The sequence below is a fragment of the Urocitellus parryii genome, unplaced genomic scaffold, assembly GCF_045843805.1.
Source record: "Urocitellus parryii isolate mUroPar1 unplaced genomic scaffold, mUroPar1.hap1 Scaffold_37, whole genome shotgun sequence".
NCBI classification, from domain to species: Eukaryota; Metazoa; Chordata; class Mammalia; order Rodentia; family Sciuridae; genus Urocitellus; species Urocitellus parryii.
The window spans coordinates 12,797,238-12,812,809 of NW_027553327.1; the positions used below are offsets into that span (position 1 = coordinate 12,797,238).

The following is a 15,572-nucleotide window of genomic DNA, read 5'->3' on the forward strand; positions in this document are numbered from 1 at the left end:
AAATTCTGAAGTCGGACCTTCGCTCCCGGGCTCCAGGCTGGAGAGCCACTCTAGGGGGTGCGCACCTTGAGACGTTCCAAGGCCCCAGGGTGAGCCTTTGGTCCTCGGAGAGCTGGAGTGAACTGCCGCACTAAAACAATTAGCAAGCATCTGGTGGAGGAGGCCTCCATAGGTAAGTGACGCCTTTATAACATCTGGTATCCGGTTAAGGGAGATGTCTTCTGAAGACAGAGAGGTGGCCTGGTGAGGTTCACATATACTCCTGTCCGGACTATAACGAGAAATCGTTCTGTCTTCTGTCTGTCTGTAGGGAATTCCTCTGGAAGGGTAGAGAGGTGCCGACGGGCACGCACGCACTCCTACCCCGGAGCTTTGGCAAGACGTTGCATTGCTCCTCTGTTTTTCTGTTTCGGTACCGGGTTTGTGTTTCCTTGTGTTTTGTTCTGTGTCCTATATGTTTTTTTCTTTCTGTCTTTTGTTGTGTGACTTCTGTGGTGAAACTTAAGGAAAGTAGACGTCAAAATGGGTAATAAAGCAAGTAAGCCTGATAGCCCTTTGAACTGTGTTTTAAGGAATTTTGATAAACTTTACCCCTCTTTTGTTAAGCAGAGCTATGATTATCCCATCACCAAGAATCGCCTCCGAACTTTCTGTGAGGCAGAATGGCCCACTTTTGGAGTCGGCTGGCCCCCTGAGGGCACCTTTGATCCCCAGGTGGCATGGGCTGTAACTAATGCCACTCTTGGCAACCCTGGCCACCCAGATCAAATAGGATATATCCTACCCTGGGCAGAAGCAACAACTAATCCACCCCCTTGGATGAAGGTTTGTATGGTCCAGAATGGACAGGGAGGGCAGGCCCTGATTGTGACAAAAAAAACTTACCAGGAGCCCTCAATTAAGAGCCCTGTTTTACAGGATGCTCAGGAGGATTTCCTCCTCCCCCCATACACTGGGGCTCCTCTTTATCTCCCTGCTGCTGGTGCGGGAACAATGGAGACAGCTGCAAAAACTGCACCACCGCCACCTTCCCCCTCCCCTGAGCTGCTGCAACTACCTCATTCCACCACTCATTCTGCTATCACTTCCCCAAATAAGCCAGCCCCTGTTCTATCCCCTCCCCATACCCGACAGGGTTGCCCCTATGGAAGGCCTGATTCTATCCCCTCCCCAGGCAGACCCGCAGGCACTGTTTCTATTTCTATCCCAGAGGAAGAGGTGACTCCCGCCCCTGTCCTTCCTCTCCGCCAGGTTCCAGAAGGTCGTTATATATATGTACCGTTTTCCACAACGGATCTCTACAATTGGAAAAACCAGAATCCCCCGTTTAGTGTGGATCCTAGTTCCCTGATTTCCTTGGTTGATTCTGTCTTTTTTAATCATCTCCCCACCTGGGATGACTGCCAACAGATTCTGCACACCCTTTTCACTACGGAGGAAAGGGAGCGAATCCTGGCAGAAGCAGCTAAAGCGCTGCCTGGAATAAACTCTCTTACGCATGACGAGAAAACGGAAGTAATCAACTTGGCTTTACCTAAAAGAAGACCAGACTGGGATTATGGAACAGCTGAAGGTAGGAGAGCACTCAGCGATTACCACCAGGCTCTATTAGAGGGTCTTAGGAGGGCAGCTCGCAAGCCCACCAATCTTTCAAAAGTAGCAGAGGTGAAACAAAACCCAGACGAATCGCCTTCAGCGTTTCTCGAACGGCTCCTAGAGGCATACCGTCTATATACGCCTATAGACCCTGAGGACCTGACAAATCTGAAGGCGATTAACCTGGCTTTTGTAGCTCAGTCAGCCCCAGACATCCGTAAAAAGATTCAAAAGATAGACGGCTTTGCAGGGAAGAATAGGTCAGAATTATTGGAGATAGCCCAAAAGGTGTTCGAAAACAGAGAGAGCCAGGATGATCTACTGATAAGGAAAGTAAATCGGGCCACAGTAGCTGCACTAAGGTCTCCCGAAGTTTTCAATTCCAGACAGATGCAGGCGGCACATGGCAGGGGCAAAAGACGAACTCCCCTCCAAATAGATCAGTGTGCTTATTGCCGGGAATATGGACACTGGAAAAATCAGTGCCCCCACCGAAATCGAAAAGACTTTCCCCTGCTGCAGACCGGAGCCCCTCAGCCAAAACCAGTTCTAACTTTAGAAGAATAGGGGGGCCATGGCTCTTTCAAACTAGGCTCCCGAGAGCCAATGGTAACCTTCACAATTGGGAGCCAACCTGTAAATTTCTTGGTGGATACAGGGGCTTCATATTCGGTGTTACAGAAGCCCCTAGGACCCCTCTCTAATGAAACTATGGAAGTACAAGGGGCAACAGGAGAAATTAAAAATTATAGATGGACCACAGATCGGACTGTTGATGTAGGACAAGGAACAGTGACTCACGCTTTCATTGTTATCCCTGAATGCCCTTTCCCATTGCTGGGGCGGGACCTTCTAAGCAAACTTCAGGCAACTATATCATTTTCAGGGGAGATGCCTACATTACAATTGGGGAGTCCTACAAGAGCCTTAACTATAACATGCCCATTAAGCGAGGAGTATCTGCTCTCTCAAAATCCTATCCAAGCTTCAGAGGGAAAATGGAAAAAAACTATTAATCCAAGAAATTCCTGCAGTTTGGGCTGAAGATAACCCTCCGGGGTTAGCTAAACATGTGCCACCAGTCGTAGTCCAACTAACCTCTGGGGCTATGCCCATTCGGGTTAGACAATACCCCATTAGCTCTGAAGCCAGAGAAGGTGTCAAAATTCATATCAGACGTCTCCTAAAAGAGGGAATACTGATTAGATGCCAGTCAACCTGGAACACCCCTTTGCTGCCCGTCCAAAAGCCTGGGACTCATGATTATAGACCGGTACAGGACTTAAGAGAAGTAAACAAACGGGTGGAAACTGTACACCCAACCATCCCAAACCCTTATACCTTGCTCAGTATGTTGCCACCAGAACATACAGTCTACACCGTATTAGATCTGAAAGATTCATTTTTCTCCATTCCTTTGTCAAAACTGAGTCAGCCCATCTTTGCATTTGAATGGACTGACCTGGAACAGGGGATATCAGGACAACTAACCTGGACTCGACTACCTCAAGGATTTAAGAACTCCCCCACCATCTTTGATGAAGCACTCAACAAAGATTTGAGCCTCTTCCGCAGTGAGTACCCCGAGATAACCCTGCTCCAATATGTGGATGATCTTTTACTAGCAGCAAGGGATGAAAGGGACTGTTTAAGGGCCACCCAGGGTTTATTGAGAACCTTGGCTCAACTGGGGTACCGAGTCTCCAAAAAGAAAGCACAAATCTGTTCTCCTCGAGTTACTTATCTAGGATATGAACTGAGGGAAGGGAAAAGGCTGCTATCCCAAGCCCGCATAGAGGCCATAATGAAGATCCCAATCCCAACTACTAAAAGGCAAGTTAGGGAGTTCCTGGGGGCAGTTGGGTACTGCCGTCTTTGGATACCTGGATTTGCTGAGATTGCCAAGCCTTTATATACTGCAACTGCAGGGGGCAACTCACCCTTAGTTTGGACTGAAGAAAATGACTTAGCTTTTAAAAATCTAAAAAAGGCCCTGGTACAGGCTCCAGCCCTAACCCTCCCTGATATCTCTAAGCCCTTCCATCTGTATGTTCATGAGAAAAAGGGCATTGCAAAAGGGGTTCTTACCCAAAATCTAGGGCCATGGAAAAGGCCTATTGCTTACATTTCAAAAAGGCTGGATCCAGTACCGTCAGGATGGCCCCCTTGTTTACGAGCCATAGCGGCTACTGCACTTCTGGTGAAGGAAACAGACAAGCTTACCCTAGGGCAGACTCTAACTGTGACTGCCCCTCATGCAGTGGAAGCTCTATTGAGGGATGCCACAAATCATTGGATGTCAAATGCCCGCCTCACTCAATATCAAGCTCTACTCCTAGATAAAGACAGATTAACCTTCAGTAAATCCCTGGCCATCAATCCAGCAACTCTGTTGCCGGACAGCAATCCAGAGGAGCCAATTCATGACTGTTCAGAGATGCTGGATGTCATCCAAGGTACTCGACTAGACCTGACTGACATTCCTCTCACCATCAGAGACGCAGACCTTTACACCGATGGCAGCAGCTATGTCCGGGACAGAATAAGGTATGCAGGGGCAGCTGTAGTCACAGGTCAAAAAGAAGTTATTTGGGCCCAGGCTCTGCCCAGGGGCTCATCAGCCCAGAAAGCAGAAATCATTGCTGTGACAAAGGCATTGAGATGGGCAAAAGGAAAACGGGTGAATATCTACACAGACAGCCGTTACGCCTTTGCTACGGCACATGTGCATGGACAAATATATAAACAAAGGGGACTTCTAACCTCAGATGGCAAGACCATCAAAAATAAACAAGAAATTCTCGAACTACTGGAGGCAATTTGGTTACCAGACAAATTGGCTATTATCCACTGGCCTGGACACCGAAAAGACAATAGTCCTCAGACCCAGGGTAACAACCTGGCAGATCAAACAGCCAGGGAAATAGCCCTTGGAGAGCCAAAATACCAAGCTGTCCTAGAACTCTCCAATTATCCAAAATTTCCAGTTAAATTTTGGGAAGAGGCCCCATCATATACCACAGAAGAAATAAACTCATACTCCTCAATGGGGGCCCAGCAAAACTGTCATGGCTGGTGGACCCTCCCAGATAAAAAAATCTGCATACCTAAGCTACTAGGGAGAAAATGGTTAACTAATCTTCATCAAGCCAGGCATTTGTCCCCCAAGAAGATGTCAGAATTGATCTCACCCTATGTCTGGCTACCAGGACATCGAGAGATGCTTCAAGATATCTCAAATCGATGCATGACATGTGCACAGGTAAACGCTAAAAGGAACCAACTTCCACAAGGAAACAGGAGTCAAGGTACTGTACCTGGTGAATTTTGGGAACTAGACTTCACTGAAATCAAACCTGGACTATATGGATATAAATACTTGTTAGTCTTTGTTGATACTGTCTCAGGCTGGGTAGAGGCTTTTCCAACCCGGACGGAAAGAGCACAAATAGTAGTTAAAAAGCTAATAACTGAGATTGTTCCTAGATTTGGCCTCCCTCTAATTTTGGGGTCTGACAATGGCCCGGCCTTCACGGCCAAATTATCTCGATTGATTTCAAAGGCCCTTAATATAAACTGGAAATTACGCTGTATGTATCATCCTCAAAGCTCAGGGAAAGTGGAAAGGATGAATAGAACATTGAAGGAAACACTGACTAAATTAATTCTTGAGACTGGTGGTAACTGGGTTGATCTCCTGCCTTTTGCCCTGCTGAGGGCCCGTTGTACTCCTTATCGGGAAAAATTTACCCCTTATGAAATAATTTATGGGCGGCCACCGCCTGTGGTTCCCAGAATACATCTAGATCTGCTGGGAGACATTCCAGTCTCAGAGGCACTTAAAGGGTTACAACTAATCATGGATAAGATCTTTCCTCAGGTCCAGGCTGCTCAACCCATCTGACACAGATCGCTTGATCATTCATTCCAGCCTGGAGACGCTGTGCTGATAAGACGGTTAAAAACCAACAGTCTTGAACCCAGGTGGAAAGGCCCTTACATCGTGATTCTCCGCACTCCCACTGCCGTCAAAGTTGCTGGCATTCCTGCGTGGATTCACCATTCACAGCTTAAGAAGGCACCTGCAGAACCCACTGGAGGAGAATCAAGCAACCAAAGGTGGAAAGTGACTAAACGTGGACCCTTTAAAATTAAAATTTCTAAGGGTTAATGTTTTGTCACTAACTTCTCATTTTTCCTTGTCATTGTAAACATTATGCTAATGTTTTTCACTTGTTGTAGTATATATGTATTCTTGGGTTTTAGCTATGCCAGTTTCAACGAACCTTGCACCCCTTCTGTAGCTCAGGTAGGACCTGCCATTGCAGGATCCCCACTAATATTAAATTGCACTTACTCCTGTCAGGATCCAATAATTGGCCCTATCAGATGGTATAAAGATAACCAAGAAGTTTTCAGTCAGGTGTTCAGGGAGGGACCATGGAAAAACCTCACAGATCAGTCCCAAAGAGGTAATATAAACTTTGGAATCTATAAATACTCAGCTCACCCATGAGATTCAGGGCAATATTCCTGTGTTAAGCTTAAAAAGGGAGCCCTGGTGGATACTGTCTATTCAAGTGCCACTTTAAATGTGGATGTTTCTGTGAGCCCCCTAGAGTCTGTAAATAACCAGAACTTCTGGCTACAATTGGCTGTTGATACTATGAACAAAAGTTCCTTCTGCATACAAGAGGGAAGCTCAGTCCATCAATTGTTAGCTAATAATCTTATGGGCCTGTCTATAAAATATGATGACTATGTTAAGGTGACTGGGGATAGAGTTACACAGCAAAACTGGCCTGTGTCTCATATAGAGTCAGCCTTGCCGGCTTCACTAATTGTCCAGAAACATTGTCTATGCATAGACTGCACCCTTCCTCGATCCCCACCAAATTGTTCTATTGAACAATATATCTCCCTACCCAATGGCAAACGACTTCCTACAGGATGGGTTTTTCTCTGTAATAAGACAACCTTCCAAGCATTGCCTACCAATTTCTCTGGAATCTGCTCTGTTGGGAGGATTTTTCCTTTACTGCCATCCCTGGCATCTCCCCACCGAGTTATCTGAAGTCTGCCCCCCAATTGCAATGACAATGTAATCCTCCTGGATCCACTAGACGTTGCAATTGCAGCAGCTTTCATTCTACCAGTCCCAGGACTAATGGTAGGAATTCAAAAAGGAATCACTAAATTAGCCTGTAGTTTTAGCAAAACAGCTAACCTTACAGCACAAGTTTTAGCAGAAATTAATCAAGAGATGAAAGAACTCCGAACCTCAGTACTACAAAATAGAGCAGCTACTGACTTTCTGCTTCTGAAACATCATTTGGGCTGCCAACAATTCCCAGGCATGTGCTGTTTTAATATTACTGACTATTCTAATGTTATTCAACAACAGATAGATGAAATGAAAAAGGAAATAAACAAGATTCAAATGGACAACTTTTGGCCAGACCTAAAAAACTGGTTTCCATGGTTAACTTCTCTTGCAGGTCCTATAATTTGTATTCTTCTCCTATTAGTTATTGTCCCATGCATTATTAACTATGTGCTCAGGTTTATAGGGCTACAACTCAATTCTGTTATGTACCACCGACAGTATTAACATATGTTGCTGACATTACTGGTTGCTCCCTATCAAAGATTTGAAAGGGACACATCAGAAAAGGGGGGAATGATATACCTAGCCTAGTTATCTCATTAGATCAGAAGCCAGCTTGTCACAAGTTATGAAGGATTCATTTCTGTTTTCTGTAAAAATATCAGGATGTCTGTATGGCCTGACCATTAGTTGATGTTGAAAAGCTGATTGAAATGCCTGCCCGTGCCCTGAACTCACCCAGGTCCGGTTTTCCCTGACCATATAACAACCCTTTCCTAAACCTTAGTGACGCCTCATAAATTCTGGCCTTCCCTGGCCAGATAACGACCCTCTCTGAGTCTCTAAGATCTCCATAAATTCTAATGCCGGGGCCAGCAAAAATGTAAACTTGTGTTATGCTCTTCAGAGTGTTGTTATCTGTAACCCCCCCTTGTAACTTTTTGGGCTATAAAACTGGGCCACAAAGAAGCCTCGGGGCTGTCCTTGGCTCCCACGATTTTGAGGGGCAAGGCAGCCCGGCCGGTCGAAATAATAAGCTTGCTTTAATTTGATTTCAATTGGAGTCAGTGGTCTTTTCTTGCGTTGTGGTCTAACACTAGGACATAAAATGAGTGGTTCAGGCCTTTCATCTTGCTGATGTCAATGGATCCATAGCTCTCAATGTGAAATTTGGATACAGTAAACTGAGATATACCTGAGACTTCAGGTAAATAGTGAATTTTAAAATGGTTTTCCAAAAGTGAATGTATGTATTAATAAATTCATAGTGTCAAGCCATGATAAAATATTGAATATAGTGTTTTAGTTACAATTTGTTTAGGCTCTTATTTTCTTCTTCTCCTCCTTTTTTTTATAAAGAGAGAGTGAGAATTTTTAATATTTATTTTTTAGTTATCGGTGGACACAACATCTTTGTATGTGGTGCTGAGGATCAATCCCGGGCCTTCACGCATGCCAGGCGAGCGTGCTACCGCTTGAGCAACATCCCCAGCCCCCTCCTTCTCCTCCTTTTCCTCCTCCTCCTTCTCCTTCTTCTTTTTCATTTAAGGACAGGGTCTTACTGAGTTTCTTAGTGCCTTACTTTTTGCTGAAGGTAACATTGAACTCACAGTTCTCCTGCAACCACCTCCTGAGCCACTTGGATTACAGGTGTATGTCACTGTGCCTGACTTTTGTTTTTCATTTTTAATTTGAATTGAAAAAAACTGTAAAATTATACTTGTGAGTCTCTTTTTAGGGGTGAGAGATATGGGGGCATTGATGCCTAAAAAAATTGCTAATGAGTTTAAACCTCAAGCACTTTTTCATAAGATCAGAGAACAGAAAAGTTAAATGAAAATTTAAAATAACTGTGATATCATTTCCATAAATAAAAGTATATACATATTTATTCACAAATTGCTTTAACCTTATATACAGTGATAAGTGTCAATGCACTTCTGTCTGGGTTAGGTCCTACTATTGGAAGAAAATTCTCCCTCAATGTCACTCAACCCAATGCATTTAATGCAATTCACAGCCACTCAAAATAATAATAAGAAGAAGAAGGGTAGGGGGATTCTAGAATTGTGATGCACACCTGTAATATAAGTTACTTGAAAAAGCATCACAGGAAAAATTTATACTCTCTCTCTCTCTCATATATATATATATATATATATATATATATATATATATACACACACACACACACACACACAAGTAGTGAGGGTGCACAAGTTGTGTGTATATATATATATATATATATATATATATATATATATATATATATATACAAGTAGTGAGGGTACACAAGTCTAATACACAGTCCTTTTTTCTTGAATCTTTATTTGTTGCTGTAGATGGATATAATATCATTATTAGTTTGTTTCTTTGTTTTTAATGTGGTGCTGGGTGTTCAACCCAGTACCTCACATATACTAGAAAAGCACTCTACCAGAAGATTCTGACCCCTTTTTTCTTTGACATTGAGGGCCTGCTATCCTCTCATGTTTTTAATTGCTGGAATCAGCAGTTTTAGGTGTGCTTCTTTTCACATTTTGACATCATTGTCAGCAGATCCAAGATCTTAACTTAGATAGTCCTTAATACACAGTTTCTCATTTTGACTTCTTGGATAAAGATTAGTTTCCAACTATAGGTAGATGCAAACTATTATTGAATTAAATAGTTTTTATTTGAGTTTCTTTACAAAAGTCTTTTTTTTTCTTTTCTTAGTTCACTATGTTCTCAGGTTAGAGTATTGACAGGAGATGCTTTCAGTTCATGGGAAATATATTTTTTAAAAAAATTCTTCGAATGAAAACTCATGCTTTTAATGGAGAGACACATAAGGAAAATTGACAATATTAAAATCATGTTTAGGATAGACCTGAAAGAAATCATAATTAAGAAAAGAATAAGTGCAAATCATCCAGATAGATTTTTAAAAATTTAAAAATGCCTTTGAAAGACCCCAGCCCAACAACCTCAGGCCTAGTTGCAAAACCACCAAGGCATGTCACAAACCTACGCAGGCACCAAATGTGTTTTTCAGACAATCAGTTAGGTGTAACCGGTCAAGAAAGCACAAAGAACCAGGTCCCAGGGCACGCCTGAATAAGCAGCAACAGGAGGACCAGAGTGCTAACGTGTAACTTTTATGTGGCTTTTCCAGTAACATAAAGTGAAAAACAACCTTGCCCTTTAGGTTACCTATATGCTAGGTTCAAAATTAACTAATAAGAAACCTATTGTTTGCTGTGCTCGAAAACTTCCCCTTTACCCTATAAAAATCTTTGTATCCCCAAGCCCGGTGTGCCAGTTCACCAAAGCTCCGGCTGAGGTTCTGCTGGTCACCCGCAGGCGCCTGTGTCCCAATAAATCACCTCATGCTTTTTGCAGCCAGTGTTTCGTGTGATTCTCCTTGGACAGGGAAACGGGGGTCTTTCACCTTTCCCCCATAAGCCTGCAGAGCCATCATTGGATTTGGTAGAAAATAGCAGCATAAAATCTTTTAGGTTCTAAGGTGGAGACTAAAGAAAAATGTTGATGGCTTCAGAAGTTCTTTTTCTCCTTATGAGTTTTTTTAAAAAAATTATATCACTTTTAATTTGGTGGAGAGATACTGAAAAACTTCGATGGCCCAGGGAGAATTGCTCCACCTCTCCACCTCCTAAGCCCTCCACCCTATTTCTTTTTTTTTTCTCAGTCCTCCTTTGCCGCCTCCTCAGCCCTGTCCTTTCCCCAGTGACAGAATTTGGCAGAGGTCACTGCCGGGGAGGAGGAGGGAGGGACGGCCTGGCTCCTGATCCCCCTCCTCTGCTCCAGAGCTCCTGGGGTTCATCTCTCTTGGCAAATGCTGAGATGCAGTGGAGGAGGAGGAGGGTGAGGAGTGGAGCAGGAGGATGGTGAGGAGTGGAGCAGGAGGAGGAGGAGGAGGGAGGAGCTCCACTGAAATAAACAACCAGGCAGCAGTTATAACATGGGAACTTGGCGGCTGCAGCCTCAGCTATGGCTTCGGAAGTGAAGGTCAGTAGGGCAACTGGCACCTAACAGACAGACAGGAGCCAGTCACCGCGCCTTCCCCAGGGACTGCCAGAGGACAGGTGGGAGGCAGGCTGGGGGTCCTCGCCCCCAAGAGGACTGTTTCTGGGTGCGGGCACCGCTGCCCGAGTGTGCGGAAAACTGGAGTTGCATCCCGGAGGAACGGGAGCTGGGGAGTTGGGGTTTGGGGGTGGGGAGGGCGGGAAGCGGCGGGGGAGATGCGGAGTTCCAGGAGAGAAAGGAGGCGCTCCAGTGCCTCAGGAGAACTTCCGGAGACGAGTCCCGGAGCACAAGGTGAGGGGAGGGAGGGAGGCTGCAGCCCGCGGTGCAGGCCAGAGGTGAGCCCTAGGCCCTGGGGGGGGGGCCGGGGGTGCAGGCGCGGCCCCTACTGGAGAAGTGAGTGCCTGCCGCCCAGACTGGTGACAGCCTGGGCTCCTGCTCTCCCGAGGGCAGCAAGGGGAGCAGGACTCGGGAAGTGCTGGGGGTGTGTGAAGGTGAAGCGGAGTGTCAGAGGTGGCCACCAGCTGAGCCTCTGGGAGGAGAAGGAGGAGGAGGGAAGCCCCCGCCCCTCAGGCAGCCGCCCTTGTCCATGCCAGGGGCGGGTCGAGGGGCGCCGCACAAGGTAGACTGACAGGAAGGAGCTGCAGCAGGCAGGGTGGCGGAGGCTTCAGCAGAGCAGGCCAGGCTGCGAATGGGAGCAGCCTGCGGTGGGGGCGGGAGACAGGGACGGGGAGCCAGAGCCAGACCCCGGGCCGGGCTCGCTCCCCAATGACTTAACTTTATGGGTGGGCATGTGTGCCAGAGGCGCGCTGGGGCCAGCCGGGGGCAGGAGGAGTCCACCCATATTTCAGCTCAAAATTGTATTTATGGAGTTCTTGATGTCTAAAAAGTTTTTCTTTATGAAAAGAACCAATTACTCTCAACTTATCTTTTATTCATTGTAATTAAATTATTCTTATTTACATGAAAACAAAGAAATTATTAAATTTATTTGAAGACATCCGAACAACATTTGGTTACGCAGTCTGCCTATTTTAAACATGACTTGGGAAATTGGAAACTGCAGAGAAATTCTAAGTCAATAGAAAAAAATCTAAACTTTTTAAAGGACATTCATCTTAAAATGTGGTTTTAAAATTAGGCACTTACTTCACCATCTGACACAAGAAGAGAAAGATAAGAAACCAAATAATATACTAGCAAAGTCTGACAGAAACTCTCTTTCCAAAATTAGACTTATTAATCTTCACATTAGAGACTCCATTTTCTACAGAGGACTTATTTTTTAAATTACAAGACCCCCCTCTCCTCCCCACTAAACTTACTTAGAAAATTACACTGGTTTCTTGGGGCTTCTGCCCAAGTTTCTTCCTTATGAACCACTGACATTTCTGCAAAACTCCTCTAAATATTGTGAGAGATAGAAGTGGCTTTTTATTTGGAAAAGTAGTTGTGATTTAGGATTATCAGTGAAACACCTTGGGGCTTTATTGAATCACATCAACAGCTGTCAGTAATAATATGTACTTTGCTGGCCACAACATAATGTATTGATATGTATAAAGCAATGTTATAAATTGGAAAAAAATGTTTTTTTTTATAATTTATCAGCATTATTATGCCACAATATAATGCAGTCTTATGAATAATACAGAGCTCTTTGTGAGCATTATGGTGCTGTAGATAATAAATTTACCCTATTCTCTGGCCTGCCAGGAGAGTTGTAAAGCAGAATATATTAGTTCACCTTTGTGATAATAATTTTAGTGTGTCAGTAAGTTCTAGCTAACATTTACTTCTGAGGTCTTAAAGAATAGTGTGCTCTATATGCTTCTGGGAGTGTTTATACTGGCTCTGACTCTCCTGGGTAATGTTTCAGTGAGTGATATAATCAGATAACAAGTGGCACTATTTCTCAAGTATTGATATTGTGATATCTGCTGTAGTTTTATTTTCTGGAGTAGCTGATTTTGTCCTAACTGGATCTGTAGTTCTTTGTGCGTATTTTTAATATGATTTTTTTAAAGTGGTTTATAAACTTGTGCACCTTTTCTAAGTGATATCACCCTTCTTTCTCAGTTATTTTTGCATGGATCAGGAATCAATAAGTCCTTACTGTTCTTGTTTTATCTTCTTGACAAAATACAGACACCCTTATAGAAAATGTTTCTCTTGAAACTGAAATAGCCATCAATTCATCACCTCTTCATATGTTCCAAATGGTAACAAGATAATTGCATTGGTGGCAAATCATAGTTGATTATATAAATATAATTTAGAGTAACATGTTTACATAAACTTTGTGAGAATAGCCAAGCTTTCTGTGTTTATTAATTTCTCCTACAATAAAAGTAAGGGTGGTGATTTTTGCATAGGAAGAAAAACTCTGATATTCAATCATTCTTTTGGCTGATAACATACAACTAAATTTTTAACATGTTGTAATTTACTCACAGGATAACAAAGAAGAAATGAATTTATAAGAAGCACTTTATTGAAGGTAATAGCTTTTCTACAAGGGGTGAAACATTTCATTTTGTTCTTATTTTTTTAAAACTGCATAGACCAATTCTGAGAAAGTACTTAAGCACTTTCTTTATTTATATACATTTTTGGATTTTGATGGGTCTTTGTTTATTTTGTTTATATGCAGTGCTTAGATGAAGCCCTGTGCCTCAAACATGCTAAGCAAGTGTTCTACCATTGACTCACAATCCCAGCTCCAGGCAAAAACACAGGTCTTTCAGCTCTTTCTTGATGTGTAGAATTTCTCACCCATGCCTCTGCTGTCTTGATCTAAGTATCCATACATTTACTTCACACTGATACAGTGATTTGATGCACATACACAATACCATTTACTGCAACAAAACAACATGGTTTATAACTTAAATCCATTTTAAGCATTCAAGCTAATTAGAGTCATAAAGCTATAAGAAAAGGGCCCTTTAATCCACTGGTATATTAACCTATATAAGATGGGTGGGCTTTTTATACAAAAAATCCTGAAGTATTCCTGAAGAATATTTGGATTGAAACAGGTGGAAAATAATGGTTGAGGCCCACTGCTCTTTTGTGTTGCACTAATATTAATATTATTAGGAGAAGCACACTAGTTTAGATGAATAAAGATGGCCACTTTCTAAGAAAATCAGAATTTATATAATACAGGACCTTTTAGATCACATCAGGTTGATTCCTTTGGAAAGCAAATGTGTAAGCCATGCAGCTCACAAGACATGACATGGCTCATCCACATTTCACATGGCTTGTGAGGCCTCTGTTTGGCAGCAGAAGACCCTCAACACTGGCTCCCACAAAAGAGATTCCTGCAGTCCAATATTGGGATTAGAAAATTGTAGTAAACTATGGTGAAAGCAATTTTGAAGACAGATGCCTTCTGTTTGTTTCCAGAAAAAAGACAGTAATGAAAATATGAGTGAACGTCACTCCAGCAGTACAGGGCACTGTGGGTGCCTGCTAGAATTCCTGCATGTGTGCATCTGGACACCAACTGCATGGCCACAGGAGTGGGGTGAGGCTGAGCTCAGGCCCTCTCTCTTTGTTCTTTTAAGTGGCAGAGACTAAGGTAGTGGACAGCCCCCAAACACCTTCCTGCATGCTGAGAGACCAGGCATGGCTTCTTTTCAGCTCACAGCTAGCTGCCCAGGTGTCCCAGCAGGGCAGCTCTCCCTAGGTCTGAAAAGGCCACATTCCTGAAGTTTCTAGCTACTTTGCAGGAATGTCTGAGGGAGCCTCATCTGGCTAACCTCTAACCCCTGACCTTCCAGGTTAACTCTTTCTAGACAAATAGTGCAACCAACTTGGTGTCACCTGTGCCTGACACCCTGCCTTGGCAGGTGAACATGTGGACCTGGGTCCATGTGTGCCTGTGTTTCAAGTCCCAGTCTCGGGATATCTGTGATCTGTATCTCTTAGCACACATCCTGTCTGTGTTGGTGGTTGTGGGAAGCATTTGAGGATTTGTGTGCTCCATGAACCTGTCCGATGCATTCAGGCTCAGCAGCTACTGTGCTGGCACACAGAGAGTCATGGGTGTGACACACCTGTGGTTGCTCTTTGTATGTCTTTGAGCATGCATGCATTTGTGGGTGGCTGGGCAGCTGTGTACACAGGTGTGCTTCCTCATAGCTCAGTGTCAGCCACACCTGTGGCCAATAAGCTCAGTCCCTGCATGTCCCCCTGTTCTTGGTGGGTCTGGGTGCGCTCCCATGCAGCACCCGCCTCATTGAAGAAGCTGGTGAGCTCAGGCAGAGAAGCCGGGAGGCAGGCCAGGACTCTGGCCACCCGCACTTCCTCGGACTCTACACCTGTGCTCTCACTCTTCCTCTGCATCTCTCTTCCCACAACCCCTTCTCTGGGTAGTCTCTTCCTGGGGTTACACCACATCTGGCGCTCAATAAATGTTTGATTGACTGATGAAGGAATGGATAAAAAGGGGGCTTTAAGAGGCAGGCACTCCAGGATGGGTCAAGTCTGGCGAAGTGGGGTTGGGGGCAGAAGTGCTGACGGCCGCCCCTGCACTCCCCCAGGACGTCTCGGGTCACCATCTGCACCGCTGCCCGCAGGTTATTTATGACCCTCCTCCCCCTGCCTGCGGTGGCAGAGGCGGCTCCGGCCTCAGCCCAGCGGTGGAGGGCCCAGCGCGGGGGAACCTGGAGCAGCGACGGTGTGGCGCCTAGTGGAGGGCGGACGGGGCCTTGCGGGTTTGGAGGTGGGGCTTTGGCTTTTGCAGCCGTCTTACCCGCCGGTCTGGACTGCCTGACTGGGACGATTCCGGAGCCAAAATTCAGTCTTTGGCTTCTGCCCGAGAAGCACAGAG

The 15,572-nt window shown here is 44.6% G+C and overlaps 1 protein-coding gene across 1 annotated transcript; it reads left to right on the forward strand.

Annotated features, from left to right (window-relative positions):
• The first annotated feature begins 522 nt into the window (after positions 1 to 522).
• Positions 523 to 14,709, forward strand: LOC144252093 (uncharacterized). The gene is given in 6 exon segments (XM_077794653.1): positions 523 to 2,041; positions 2,189 to 2,577; positions 2,579 to 5,715; positions 10,742 to 11,023; positions 11,156 to 11,351; positions 14,536 to 14,709. Coding segments are annotated over 6 exon segments (5,697 nt in total).
• Positions 14,710 to 15,572: the final 863 nt, after the last annotated feature.